This window comes from Cervus elaphus, chromosome 14 (genome assembly GCF_910594005.1).
Source record: "Cervus elaphus chromosome 14, mCerEla1.1, whole genome shotgun sequence".
NCBI classification, from domain to species: Eukaryota; Metazoa; Chordata; class Mammalia; order Artiodactyla; family Cervidae; genus Cervus; species Cervus elaphus.
The window spans coordinates 47,942,537-47,955,550 of record NC_057828.1 but is presented as its reverse complement, the minus strand read 5'-3'; the positions used below and the strand labels follow the sequence as shown (position 1 = coordinate 47,955,550).

Genomic DNA, 13,014 nt, shown 5'->3' with positions numbered 1-13,014 from the left:
CTGGAAAGTGTGTCTGTTCAGTCCCTCCCTGAACACCACGGGGTCTTAACGCAGACTCTCTGCATGAGCTCCAGGGTAACTCCCAGGGTAACCGCCCTAAAGTGATGGGCATAATGTACACATATGTGCATTCTCCTGGCCCCTGGCTTATCTGGGTTCCCACGTGTCCCCATGACCCCACAAGGGTGAGCACCCCAGCTGTCCATCTGTGTTGCCCACTGGGATGTCCCAACTGTGCTTCTTAGGTGTATACCAGACCTTAGCCTTGGGCCTAGAGCCAGACATGGAGGCACCCACCCCTCGGTTCCCTGGGGTGGTGGCAGCGTGTGTGGCCCTTTCTTGCTGCTTCTCTGTTCTCTGTTCCTCCTTTCCCTCTTTCCAACTGAATTCTCGTTTTTCCTCTCTCCCTAGTGCTTGTACGGCTGCTATGTCCATTCCTCCATCATCCCCACCTTCCACCGGAGGTGCTACTGGCTCCTTCAGGTAGGTGGCTGGGACTGGATTCTTCTTCCGTCTCTGGTACTGGGGAAGGGTCTGCGGAGGGGGCTGAGTCGGGCGGGGCTCCTGCGTGCGGCGGCCTCCGGCCCAGGCGCCCTGGTCAGCTTTCCTTAGGAATGTTGGCGTGTGGCACTGAGGCCAGCTATGCAGTTAGCCCGGTGCAATGATAGGTACCAGGAAAAGGAGAAACTCTGGCGGGGAGAGTCCTTGCCTGCCTCGCGAGGATAAAATCCCTCCAGGTGCTTCCAGGGTACCTCAGTTTCCTCTGAATGAGGACAGGGAAGGCTGGGCACCGTGCCCCTGACTGAGAAAAGCCTTTTGGCTGAAAACCACGTATTTGTTTTCTCACATGGGTTCGTTGTCGTCGGCGGGCGTGTAAAATCGGCTTCCAGAGCCACACCTTTTGCTGTCGGATTGTTTGGGACAGTTGTTGGCAGAGCAGGAGCCCCTGGCTCTGGGGGAAGGGGCTCTGTAATCGATTTGTGATGTCTGCTGTGGAGCAGTGTGGAGAGAGGAGGGAGGAGCCACCCAATCCGGAAGCTCCAAGGGAAGCCTGGCGGATCCTCTGTCCATGGTGCTGATGCACTGCCCTGAGGCCGCCCAGCCTCTGGCCGATTGGTTGTGTTGATGATCTTCTTGCCTAGTAGAAGGTGTTGCTATGTGAGTGGAAGGGTCTAAGGGATCCACCCAGTCAGCCTGGACCTGGGTCCTTTCCAAACCCTGTCCTGTGATTTTCAGCCGCTCTCTGTAGAACCCATTCCTTGGCGGGCCCTGTCTGCATCACCACCGCAACTTCTTGCTATTGCCTCTGCCCAGGAATTGCTGCCTCTGGTCTTGCCCTCCATAGGTCTTACTTTCTGTATCCACTTTGGTTCAGCTTAGCCTGGGCCCCAGGGGTTTGGGGAGCTCCTCGACCTGAAGGGTGCACTTGGGAGGGGTCCAGCAGATAGGAAAGCAAGCCCCCCCGCCCCACTGTTCATGGCACGCGTTCTGACAGAAGAGAGTTGCAAATGCCATGGAGTGCAGAAGAGCAGCTGGTTCCAGGAAAGGCAGCCTGAAAGATGTCTGCTAGGCACAGAGCAGCCTCAGCATCCACACCCAGACCCAGCCCTCTGCCCATCAGATCTGCCCTACCTCTGCCAATCAAGCCCCTTGGCTTCAAACACTTCTGTTCTCTTTGGTCCTCAGAAATAACTGTCTGTCGTTCAGTACGTTCATTAATGGGTAGCACCTGAGACTGTCCAAGGGAGGAGGTGCTAATTTGCAGACACAACTTCCTCGACACCTTGACCAGGGTCAGCTTCCCAGGGTCTGTCCCCCTTGGAGGTTGGCATAGTAACACCTGCCTCTGTAATTGCTCAGCCCTGTGTCCTTATGAAAGGGACCTTCAATGTGGTCCTGGGGTGATTCTTTCCAGGTCTTGTAACTAAGAATGGGCCCAAGGCATTTCTCCATCTTGCAAAGGGTCTTCTACACAGCTTCAGGGGTGGGGTGTGGGTTCCTCCTTGAGAGCAGAGATCTGGTGGAGTTGGAATGTGCTTTGTCCCCAGGGTTGCACTATGGCTGCCAGAGAATCACTGTCACCCCAAGCAGCCTCGTGACCTCGTTCCTGGGTCTCCAACCCCAGGTCCCGTGTTGGTGTTTTCCGCTTTCAGGCCCCATCAGAGTACCTTTCAGGCCCCATTAGAGTACCTCTTTCCTCTGCCTGGCCTGGCCACTGCCCTCCTGTTAGTGGAGCATCCATTGAGGAGCCGACTTCCTGCCAGCCAGCCCGTCCGGCAGCCCCAGCTGTCTGCTCTCCCAGGCTGCTCCCTCTCCTCCAGGCCCTTCTCTTGCACTCCTGTCTCCACTCCCTCAGGCTTCGATGGCTTTAAAATTTCGGTGGATCTCCTTCCCTCTCCTTCTGTGATCTCAGACATCTCCAAGCAGCCATGATGTCTGAGCCAATTGCTTCCCAAATTGGATTCCAGTCACTCAGGCCCCTGGAGCGGGCTCACTGTTAGACGGGGCTGCCCTCGCCTTTCTCCTGGGACCACAAAAGAAGTAGGGGGGATCCTGCTCCTCTGTCTCAGCCCTCCCCTCCCTGGTGCTCTGGTCCGGGCCACTGTGTGCTGGTCATGTACCTGGGGTGACCCACATGCATCTGGGCTTTGCTACCTTTCAGCTGCCAGGGAACCCGAGTCTCCCCAAAGGCCAGGATCACATGATCTGGTTTCTCCAGGGCTGATCTGAGCCTTCCTCTCCTGGTCCCTGGGGGATTGTCTCTCCACCTTCTCCTCTGCATCCTCAAGCATCATTCTTATTTCTGTAAGCAGGTGACACAGTGAGGATGTACATGGATGTGGGGAGGGGCTCCTGTGCCAGGTCAGTCCCGGGTGGGAGGATATTAAGGAGCAAAAACCAAAAACAATAGGCATAGTGCAGGGCCCGTGTGGAGCCCCAGAGAAAGTGTGGCAGTTGCCCAGCTCAGGGCAGTTGTTCTGATGCTAATTACACCACCAGGATAATGATGCATGGCCAGGTTTAATTTCTCTGCTATTAAATAGGAAAGAAGCCATGAGACACTGGCTCAGATGGAAATTGGCCCAAGTTTGCCTCTGACACCAATTACCAAGAAAAAGGCTTGGGTGGGAGTGAAGGTGTCAGGGCATTGACGGGATGAGAGCTGAGAAAGGAGGAGCTTGGTGCCAATGTGGCAGCAAAGAAGCCAGCAGGTCCCTTAGGGGACCCGTGACATGCTGCTGGCCAGTGGTGCCTAGACGGGCCATGCCTCTCACGCCCCACTGCCCAGGCGAGCAGGCTGGCTGGGGTGGGGGCCCCCATCAGAGGAAGGGGGCTTGGAGGACAAGGAAGGAAGGAAGGAGGGCTTCTGGATAAAGAAGAGTTTCCTCTGGGAGCAGCCCCACCCGTCCAGCAGCTGCCGTGCCAGCTGAGTGGCCATCTTCTGCCAGGCAGCCTCTGCGAGATCACTCCGGCCTCTGAGATCCTCAAAGTGACATGGATAATTCCAAGGCCTGTCAGCACTATGGGGATCTCACCCACACAGGCCTGGTTTTCCTCTCCAACCAGACTGTCATCTTTCCGAGGGAGCCCCCTGCCTCCTCCGACTGCCCCGAGTGCCCAGTGCAGATCAAGAGGGGCCAGCACATCCCCCCTGTTACCATGCTCTGCTACCAGGACAGGGGAGGGGCCAGCATGTCAGAGCCTGCATGGCCTGCCCCAGCTAGAAGCAGAGGGTCGGGAGCAGGAGTGAGGGAAGGGTAGGAGTTTCCCTGTGACCTGGCTTCGGGGAGGGTGTGACACCCCCCTCTCTCTCTCCATTGCTGATAAATATTTTATGAGGATGTGAGCCGACAGACACTGAGGAACCGGAGTCCTCCCCTGGAGTGGAGGGCGCGTAAGGTCATCGCCGTGCTCTGCGGGCACCACATGGTCAGCTGCATGGGCAGCATCTCGAGACCCCCAGAAGACCCAAGCTCAGGCCACTTCTCCAGGACCTTTGGGGGGTTTGCCCTGGGACCTAGAGAAGCCCCTGTGCCCGGCCAGCCCAACCTCTGCTCCTCACATCACCAGCACCACTGAGGGCTCCATGTGTCCCAGCTGGCGAGGCCCTCATAGGCTGCCCCCAGCTTAGCTGCTGCATTTCCTAGATAGATGCTGAGGCCCAGAGAGGTCAGGGTGAGACCCAGGGTCACCCAACTGGTCAGTGATGGAGCCGGGCTGGGATCAGGCCTCCCTGTTCCTTCTTGCTCTGCCTCCCGTGGCCTTGATCATGGTTATTGCTGCAGCCTCCCGGGCCTTGAGTCTTGCTAGGGCCACAGAGGTGTGGCCCCACCTGCTGGCTGGGCCAGACAGCAAGGGGCGTCAACCTCCATCTCTGCCACTGTGGCCTCTCCTATTTGGGAATCTTCCAGTGCTTAGGCTCCAGGCTCCCTGCCTCCTCCTGTGTCCCCCTCCTGGGCCCCACACACCCCCTTCTGTGCTCTCCTCCCCCAGGAGGCCAGGCCCTCACTCCAGGCCAGACTTGCCAGCAGATTCTGTATGGCTCATTTGGAAACTATTTCTGCTTCTAATGAGTGTTTTTCTTTTTGCCCTTGTCCTCTAAAATGCTTAATGAATGTTTTCCGTGCTCAAGTGAAGCAGGGGGTGTGTCCCTGTGTGTCTGCCACCGCCATTCATTCTGGGCTGTGCGGCTGTTGAGACCAGCTCACCGGGGCAGAGGCAGCAGGGGCTGCTCCCTAGCCACGTCAGCAGCTCACACCAAGGCCTGCAGGACCCTGGGTGCTGCTGTGCAAATACAGGGACCCTGGGGTTTGGGGGGAACCTTGGGATTGTGGTCTCCTGGACCTCTGAGAAGGGCAGCCATTCGGGTTCCCAGTTCGAGGACACATGGGTTGTAAGCAGGAGCGGGGTTCTAGCTTTGCCCTGACAACCCTGAACATGGCAATCTGGGACCACACAACCAGGCCCCTGGGGACCAACCTCCCACCGGGCAGTGTGTCTGACCCTCACCACCAGCCCCCTGCCCTCCCAGAGACCTGCTCTAGGGCACCCGTCTCTGTCTCCCTGGAGTGCCATTGTCACCTCTTATTGGGAGGCACTAAAACAGCTTTTTTTTTTTACTTTTTATTTTGCATTGTTGTTGTCCAGTTGCTAAGTCATGTCTGACTCTTTGCAACCCCTTGGATTTCAGCATACCAGGGTTCCCTGTCCGTCCCCATCTCACACACATGTTCATTGAGTTGGTGATGCCATTCAACATCATCCTCTGTCACCCCCTTCTCCTCCTGCTCTTAATCTTTCCCAGCATCAGGGTCTTTTCCAAGGAGTCAGCTGTTCATATCAGGTAGCCAAAGTACTGGGGTATAGCCAATTAACAATGCTGTGATAGTTTCAGATGGACAGCGAAGGTCTCAGCCACACATATACATGTATCCATTCTCCCCCAAACTCCCCTTCCATCCAGGCTGCCCCTAACACTGAGCAGAGTTCCCTGTGCTATACAGTAGGTCCTTGTTGGTTATTCATTATAAATATAGCAGTGTGGACATGTCGATCCCAAACTCCCTTCCCCCATTCTTTCCTCCACCCCCAGAAACCATGAGTTCAGTTCTCTAAGTCTGTAAGCAGAGACAGCTTTGAGCACCTGGTCCCAGGCCATGCGGCCAGGGAAAGGGGCACCTGCCTTCACACCCAACCTCGCTGCTTCCTGCCTGAACTTGAGCTTTGCCACCCCAGCCACCACAGAAACAGTGGGTGCAGAGTCATCACAGAGGAGTGCAGGGGTGATGGGGTGAAGCCAGCTCACCGAGGGGGCTCACTGTAGGCTGCCCTGGCCCCCAACCCCCCCCCCCAACCCCTGGAGAAGAGGGAAGCTCCACCTCAGGACTGACTGCCTTCCAGGATGGGGGAGGCCCCCATTCTTGCTCAAGCCCAGGGTCCCCTGAAAAATGCCCATGAGAACCACTTCCCCACCTGCCTGGCAAGACCTGGGGGGTCTAACTGAAGCTCTTAGTCCCTTTGTTGGATTGTGGGCCCCCTGCTGGCCTTTCCCTCTCAGCGTGGTCAATTTCCGTCCACCCCATCCTGATAGCAGAACTGCGGAGGACCCAGAGCGGGGAGCCTGTGAGGAGGGCGTTCCTTCTGCCAGGAGGAGGGGACTCCCAGGGCGGCTGCTGGCAAGGGGCGGGGGCAGTGGCCCGTGGCCCCCCAGGTGAACCAGATCTCTGGAGCTTCACAGGTGGTCAGACAGGGCCCCAGAGAAGGCCCTCTGCTCACAGCACCAGATACAGGCTTGGACCCCTGCGTGTCCCAAGGGAGCCCTGCCTTCCTTCAGAGGGATCCTTCCCACCTCGTGTGGCTCTCACCAGAGCCCTTGGGGCTTCTTCGCCTCTGGACAAGGCCTTCGGGCCCCAAGGGCATCTGGGTAGCACTGCAGGCACCGCCCATGGGCAGGGGGAGCAGGCTGTGGGCCCAGGCTTCCTCTCCCGGCCTGGGACTGGGGCACCTCATGGGGCCAGGGCCATGTCCTGACACCATACCCTTAGGGCCTCAGGGTGTAGCTCTGTCCATCGGCACAGACCTGACTGTGGATGTGAGGGCCTCTCTCTGAGCCCACTGCCTCCAGCTCCCCAGGAAGGGTCTTCCAATCTCACCGCTTCCCTGAAATGGCAAAGCTGGGGTAAGGCAGGGTGGGGGGTGTCAGGCAGGGGGACATGCAGTACGTGCCCCCTGGTCACCTGCGTGTGGCCCAGAGGTCACCCTTTTAGTGCCCGCTCAGAGCACTGAGTGGACAGAGGTTTGGGATGGTGTTCATGTGAACCCCTTAAAATAGTGGGATGGCATCATTAGCTGCTTGATGACACTGTCATTAGTCGGTTTATCTCATTTCTCTGAATCCCAGTTTCCTCATCAGTAAAACAGAACTGAGGATGGTGTGGATTGCTCAGGGCTATTGTGAGAATTCCCTATAAATGAAACACAGAGCATGTGGAAAGGGAGCCCAGCTTCTGGCCCTCAGCAAGTGCTCCATGGATCATGGACAGCTGAACACCAGCAGCTCCAGGTTAGACCTCTGGGGGCATCCTGACACCCCCAGGAAGCTGTGAGACCCCACCTCCCACCACCTCTTCATCTCTCATGGTACACCACACCCCCCACCAAAGTGGGGCTGGTCAGGACAAGCCGGCCAGGGCACCTCTCCTCCTTCCCTCCACTTACTCTGCAGCGACAGCGTTGTCACGGTTATAAATGTCCCTCCCCCTCTCCCAGCCTCAAAGTGACTTGAACTCCATCTGGTGAATGGTCAGCTCTTCTGCAACCCAAGTGCTTCTCCCCTTCCCCCATCGTCGTCTTCAGTCTGTCTGGAAGCGTGGCCCCTCCTTGGACCAGGCCCCACAGCCCTGAGGGTGGCCCTGCAGGTGAGCTGGGTTACCAGACGAGACCAGTGGGGCAGCTGGAAGAAGGTGTTTGCGCTCGCCCCCCCCCCATCCCTAGGCTTATCCTAATGGGGGGACGTCTCCACGTGAGATAAGCTGGGTTCCACCAGGGGGCCACCCCTGAGACGTGGGAATCCATCCCTCTCCCTTTCTTCCTCCTTTTTTCCTTCTTTTCTTTCCTTCTCTCTCTTTCATCTTTTTTTTTTAATGGAAGATATTATAGCTTCATAAAATGTACTCATGGCTTCTTGCTCAGTAACCGCTTTTATGTTTCATCGGGGTGAAATCGAATCGGTCGGGAAATAAAGCACCCAGAGCCCGCCCTGCACGTGGTCCTTGAACAAGGCCTCGCGGGCTCGCCGCCAAACAAAGCTTTGCTTGAGCTTAGAGAGATGGAGGTGCTGCCGGCAGGCTGACTCTGTCCCAATCAGGGCATTTTGAGCCATGCAGTTCAGGGAACAGAAGCAAATTGGTGCCTGAGAGGTCCCTGGCCCCTGGCCCAGGCCGGCTGGGCCCTCTCTGCTCCATCCTGAAGACCCTGCATGGAGGAAGTGGCAGCTCGGATCAGTGTAGCCCCTGTGTTGCACCCTCTGCCACAAGAGTGGATATGGCAGATGGCATGTGTGGGCTGGGCTGGGGCACAGGGTACAAGACTCAGGGGAACCATAGCCTGGGCACCTGGTGGCCCTCGGCACTTGGTGAGGCCCCAGATCTGGTGTTTGGGTTCTCACAGCTGCCCTAGGAGGAAAGTCAGGACTGGGTGAATTCACCCTGATTTCCTAAGGAAAAGAGGGTCCAGGAGAATATGGGCCCCCCCCCCAAAGACTAGGGAAAGCAGGGCTTGATCCAGGCCCCTTAAAGACACATGGTCCCAGCCTCCGGAGCTCACAGGCCACAGTGGCCGGGCCAAGGGACACGGGAGGGGCAGGGAGCAAGGATGGGAAGGGAGGTAGCTCACAGTCCTGGAGCTGCTAATCTCTGAGAGTCGGTCCAGATGTCCAGAAGGACAGAAGGGTCTGATGCCTCATGTAGGTCTGCACTCTTGGCCCTCCTTCCCCAACTGACTGAGCTCTCTCCAGTCTACCAGGGACAGAACAGGACAGGGGAGGGAGCTATCAGGCCTGGAACATTTGAAATCTCCTGTGTGGAGATGTGTGAAAGGCCCTGTGGCATCAAAGTCATTTCTGACCCTGAGTTTATGTGACCTATAAACTCTATTATGACCATAATCAGTGTTGCTGGGAGCCTGTCAATGCGATGAGTCCAGAGAAGGGAGCATAGCATGGGCTGGGTGATCAAGGAGGGCTTCCTGGAGGAGGAGGTGAACTCAAGGGTGGAAGATCGGGGTGGGGATGTTCTTCCATGACCTTTCTGACACATGGCAGACCTGGGCCAGAGTGTACAGCAATAAGGACATGTAGGGGTCCAGATCCATGGGCTAGGCGCAGGGCTGTCTAAGAAAGAGACCTCAGGACAGGTGTCTCAGACCCTGGTGCCTATTAAGTGACTTGGAGGGAGCGTGGGGAGAGAATGTGCCCCGATGTCTGGTTGGACCCAGGAGAAGACAGCAGGAGAGAGGGGGCCAGCCCAGCAGAGGCTTGGAAAGCCTTCCCAGGCTGAAATGAGACCCTTTTATCCTTATCGTGATGGTTATCAGTAATAGTAACAACAGCCATCGTAAGTCAGGGCTGCCATGGCCCACCAAGTGATGGTTGTTGGCAAATTATGGAGATGGGCAAGGTCTGGAAAGAAGCGCAGGGGCTGGGGGTTCTAGGCCAGAGTTCCAGAACGGGTCTGGCGCTGAAGGAGAGGCGAGTGGAGGCAGGAGGCAGGTGGGGCAGAGCAGAGACCCTGCAGACCATGGGATGGGTAATTAGACCGAAGCCCGGGCTTAGAAGCCCGGGAGAGGTTTTTTACCCGCGGAGACAGAAGCAGACATGCAGTAAGTGGTGAAGGCCTTCTGCGGAGGGGAAGGCGCGCGTGGGGATGAATTGTGGTCTCAGACGGATCATCCAGGGAGCTGCTTTCGTGTTCCGGTTTCATTCTAACTAGCAGCTTCCACTTCTTTCTCCATTTAATGTGCCTTGAAGAACGTGATGAGAAGATAAGGTAGACGCTAGGAATTTACGGCGCTATGCAAAAAATTGCTCAATTCCATTAAGATTTCAGGATCTTTGCCAAGGCTGCGCAGCAGAGCCGATATTATTTCCTTCTCAGACATCTTTGCTTGATTGCAATTTACGATGCCAAGGTCTCTGCCTTACCACCTAAAGCCTCCAGAGAAATATGTCCATCCCCCTGCCCAAAGCAGCCATTATCCTCGCTCGGGAAAGTCGCTGGGCATTTTCCAGAAGGTTCCCTCATCCTGGTTCCCTCCTCTGGCATTCCTAGGTGGTTGGTCTTTTCACCTGGTCACCTTGCTGGGGGGGCAACCCAGAAAGTCCCAGTGATCGGGTCTCAGCTGCTTGACCTTCGTTTTGGGAATCATAGCTGTCATAGCTGCCTGTGCTCCTGGGGTCCTCTGGGGAAGCAGAATGCTCTGCCCACACCTTGTGGATATGGAAGGAGGGGGCCTCCTGAGTGTGGGGGAGGCCTTGAGGCTGCTGAACAGGCTTCTCATTGGCTAAATGCTGGGACCCCCACACTCATGGTCCTTCCAGGTCTGAGGTTTGAAATCTGAATTCAGCTCTGCCTTCTACTAGCCACGTGACTCTGGCAAGTCAATTAACCTCTTTGAATCTTAGGTCTTGTCTGTAAAACAGGCATAAAATACCTCCCTGGGGGCTGGGAGAGGGTTGTAGAAATCTTGTGTCAGTCTTGGCCCCAAGCAGGGGTGGCTGACCAATGCCTTTGCTCCATTTCCAGTCATTTTTGCTCCAGGGAGTTGGTTGGGTGGGTGTAATTGAGGAGGGGTTCCCTTGAGAAGGTCCCATCCAGACCACCTTTCAAATGAAGAAATACTAGTCTATCAGATGCAACCGTGTGACAGCAAACCCAGCTCCCTCTTTCACTCTGCGATCTCTGCGTGGTTAGTGAGAGGCAGCCTCCACACTGCAGCCCTCCATCTGTTGCAGCCCCTCCCCCCGGACCCCCTTGGCTCCCTGCCCTGCTGGGACTGACCGTCATCTATCCTGGCCCATCCTACAAACCTTCTGTCCTTCCCTTAGAGGATAGGGCTGCCCAGGCCAGACTGGGAGGCAGAGGAAGAATGAAGCTGCCAAAGCTGCAGTTCCTTAGGATGGAAATTATTAATTAGACTTATTATCCAGACCTTGTCAGCCTCTTAATCCTTCCGTCTGCAGAGGGGTTTATGCCTCCATGGTGTGTGTTGTCAGCTCGGCTAAGCGATTGCTTTTAATATAAAGGCAGAACAATGGGTGCTACAGTTTGGTTACTATCTTTATTTATCAAGCCAAACAATTCCTGCTCCCCTTCGACAGAGCATCCTTCAAAGACGGGGAGAAGGCAAAAGCGGCTTAATTTCCCTTCTGGATGGCTTATAATGTGGGCTTTTGTTTAATTATCCATTTCATGTAATCTTCAGCTGACATTCTGTCCTTAATATCCTAATCTTCTTTGGAGCAAAGGGGAAAGTGCTGTTTCCAAAGCAAAAGACAAAAGTTTGCCTCAAGGAAACACTTTCTATTTTGCCTCTGAAAGAACTCAAAGGGCCAAGAATGAAATTCAGATGTAATTTAACAGAGTGAAATGGCAGACGTGAGTCTTTGGTGACAAGCTCCACGTGTGAACGTCAGTGCTTGCTCAGGCCTCTGGAGGCACCCAGCTCGTGCAGTCGGACTGCCTGGGGGTGCTGTAGACTCTGGTCCCCCAACGTGACATCATAGCTGCTTTTACAACCGTTACTCTTTTGAGGGCTCCAGGATGCAAGTATTCTCATGTGAGATACATCACACACCCCAGATTCACGACAGATGGTTTTAGCTGGACAGGTATATGTAGATGTGCACAGGTGTACACAGGTGTGCACAGGTATACACACATGTACACAAGTGAACACAGGTGAATATAGGTATAGATAGGTGTGCATAGGCATTCATAGGTAAACAGGTATACACAAATGAACTCAGCCATGCACAGGTACACACAGGTGGGCACAGGTGTGAATATATGTGCACAGAGGTGTGCACAAGTATACACAGGTAAACAGCTATACACAGGTGAACACATATGTGCATAGGTGAATACAAGTGTGCGCAGATGAACACACGTACACAAAGACATCAATGCTCCTCTCACCTCCCCTAGCGGTTCTGCTTTCTTCCCAGGCAAAGGTTCTGGGGGTCCTGAAGGAGACTTACTGCCATCACCCCTAACCCACAGGTGCACAGGACCTCCTGGGAGCTCTTACCTCTCCTTTCTGGACACAGCAGAGTCCTCAGATACGTGTCTGCTCGTCATCGTTTTTTGCCCACCCCCATTCTTTCCTCCTTCAGCTCTCCTCCTCTGTGCAATGGTGGGGCTGTCTCGAGCTCACCTGTGACTTCCGCATTGCAGAACCCAAAGGTCACCTCACTCCATCCTCATTTCATCTGACCTCTAGCAACACTTATGAGGTTGGCCATTCCCTCTTTCTGGAATATTCTCTTTTACTGCTGGCTACCTCCCACACTGCTGGTTCTTTGCAGACCCCACATCTTTTCCTCAAGCCCTAGATCTTGGAATATCCCTGAGCTACCATCTCCTTGGGTCCTCTCACCTGGGTCCACGGCTTCACGTACCAGTTTTACGCTAATGCTCCCATATTTATACCTGTACCCTAATCTCGCCAGCCAGCACCTTACTGTTAATCCAGCCTTCTCTGCACTGTCCCCTCCTGAACTGTTATAAACCCAGCCCTCACCCCTACAGAGTCACCTACGCCTTGCTGGGCCCTGCAGAGCCCCCGTCTGGGGTCCTCCCCTCTCTGACCATCAGCAGAGTAGGCCCCTCTGCTTCAGTCAAGCCCGTGCCTCTGGCATTCACAGCCGAAGGCCTTGGCTGAGCCCGAGTCCATGATCCCCACGGGACATGCCTGACCCAGCTCGCTCCAGCTGAGTCCCCAGAGATCCAGATCATTCTGTGGCCTCTGGAAAGTTAAGAGTGAGAGGTCCTGCCCCAAGGTCTCCTCCGCACCCTCCGGCTCAGCCCTGACCTCTCCTTGCCAGTCCCTCCCTGCCTTCCCCAACCCCTGGACCGAACCCCAGGCTCTCCTATGGCTGCATCCACAGCTGTAGTCTGCTGTGTATCACCCGTGTCTCCTGTCTCCAGAGCAGGCAGCTCCACTGCCCCAGGGGAGAGGGGGGAGGAGGCCGGCCCCTGACAGGCATCACCGAGTGACGGCCCCCGAGATGCTCCCTGATACACCGCTCTCTCTGCTTCCCAGGAGCAGCTGCCATTGGTGGCGGCTGGGGCTTTGGGAGGGGCTGGAGCCAGCCCAGGAACGGCGTGGCACCTCCTCAGCCAACCTCTGCTCCTGCAAAGTTAAGCAGTATGGACAGCACGGGGCAGAGAGTTACAGCAAAGGAAGGGTCCCTGGAGGCTGGGGCTGGGTAGGCTCTGCCATCTCTGGTCAGCATCA

At 55.8% G+C, this 13,014-nt stretch overlaps 1 protein-coding gene across 8 annotated transcripts in view; it reads left to right on the top strand.

Moving 5' to 3' along the window:
* The window catches only part of LOC122707548 (calmodulin-binding transcription activator 1), a 659,030-nt gene that overhangs the window by 381,302 nt on the left and 264,714 nt on the right, over positions 1 to 13,014 (top strand). For all 8 annotated transcript variants that reach the window (XM_043923115.1, XM_043923116.1, XM_043923113.1 and 5 more), the window contains exon 3: positions 412 to 483. In XM_043923115.1, coding sequence (XP_043779050.1) covers positions 412 to 483 — 72 coding nt within the window. The remainder of the gene's footprint in view (positions 1 to 411; positions 484 to 13,014) is intronic.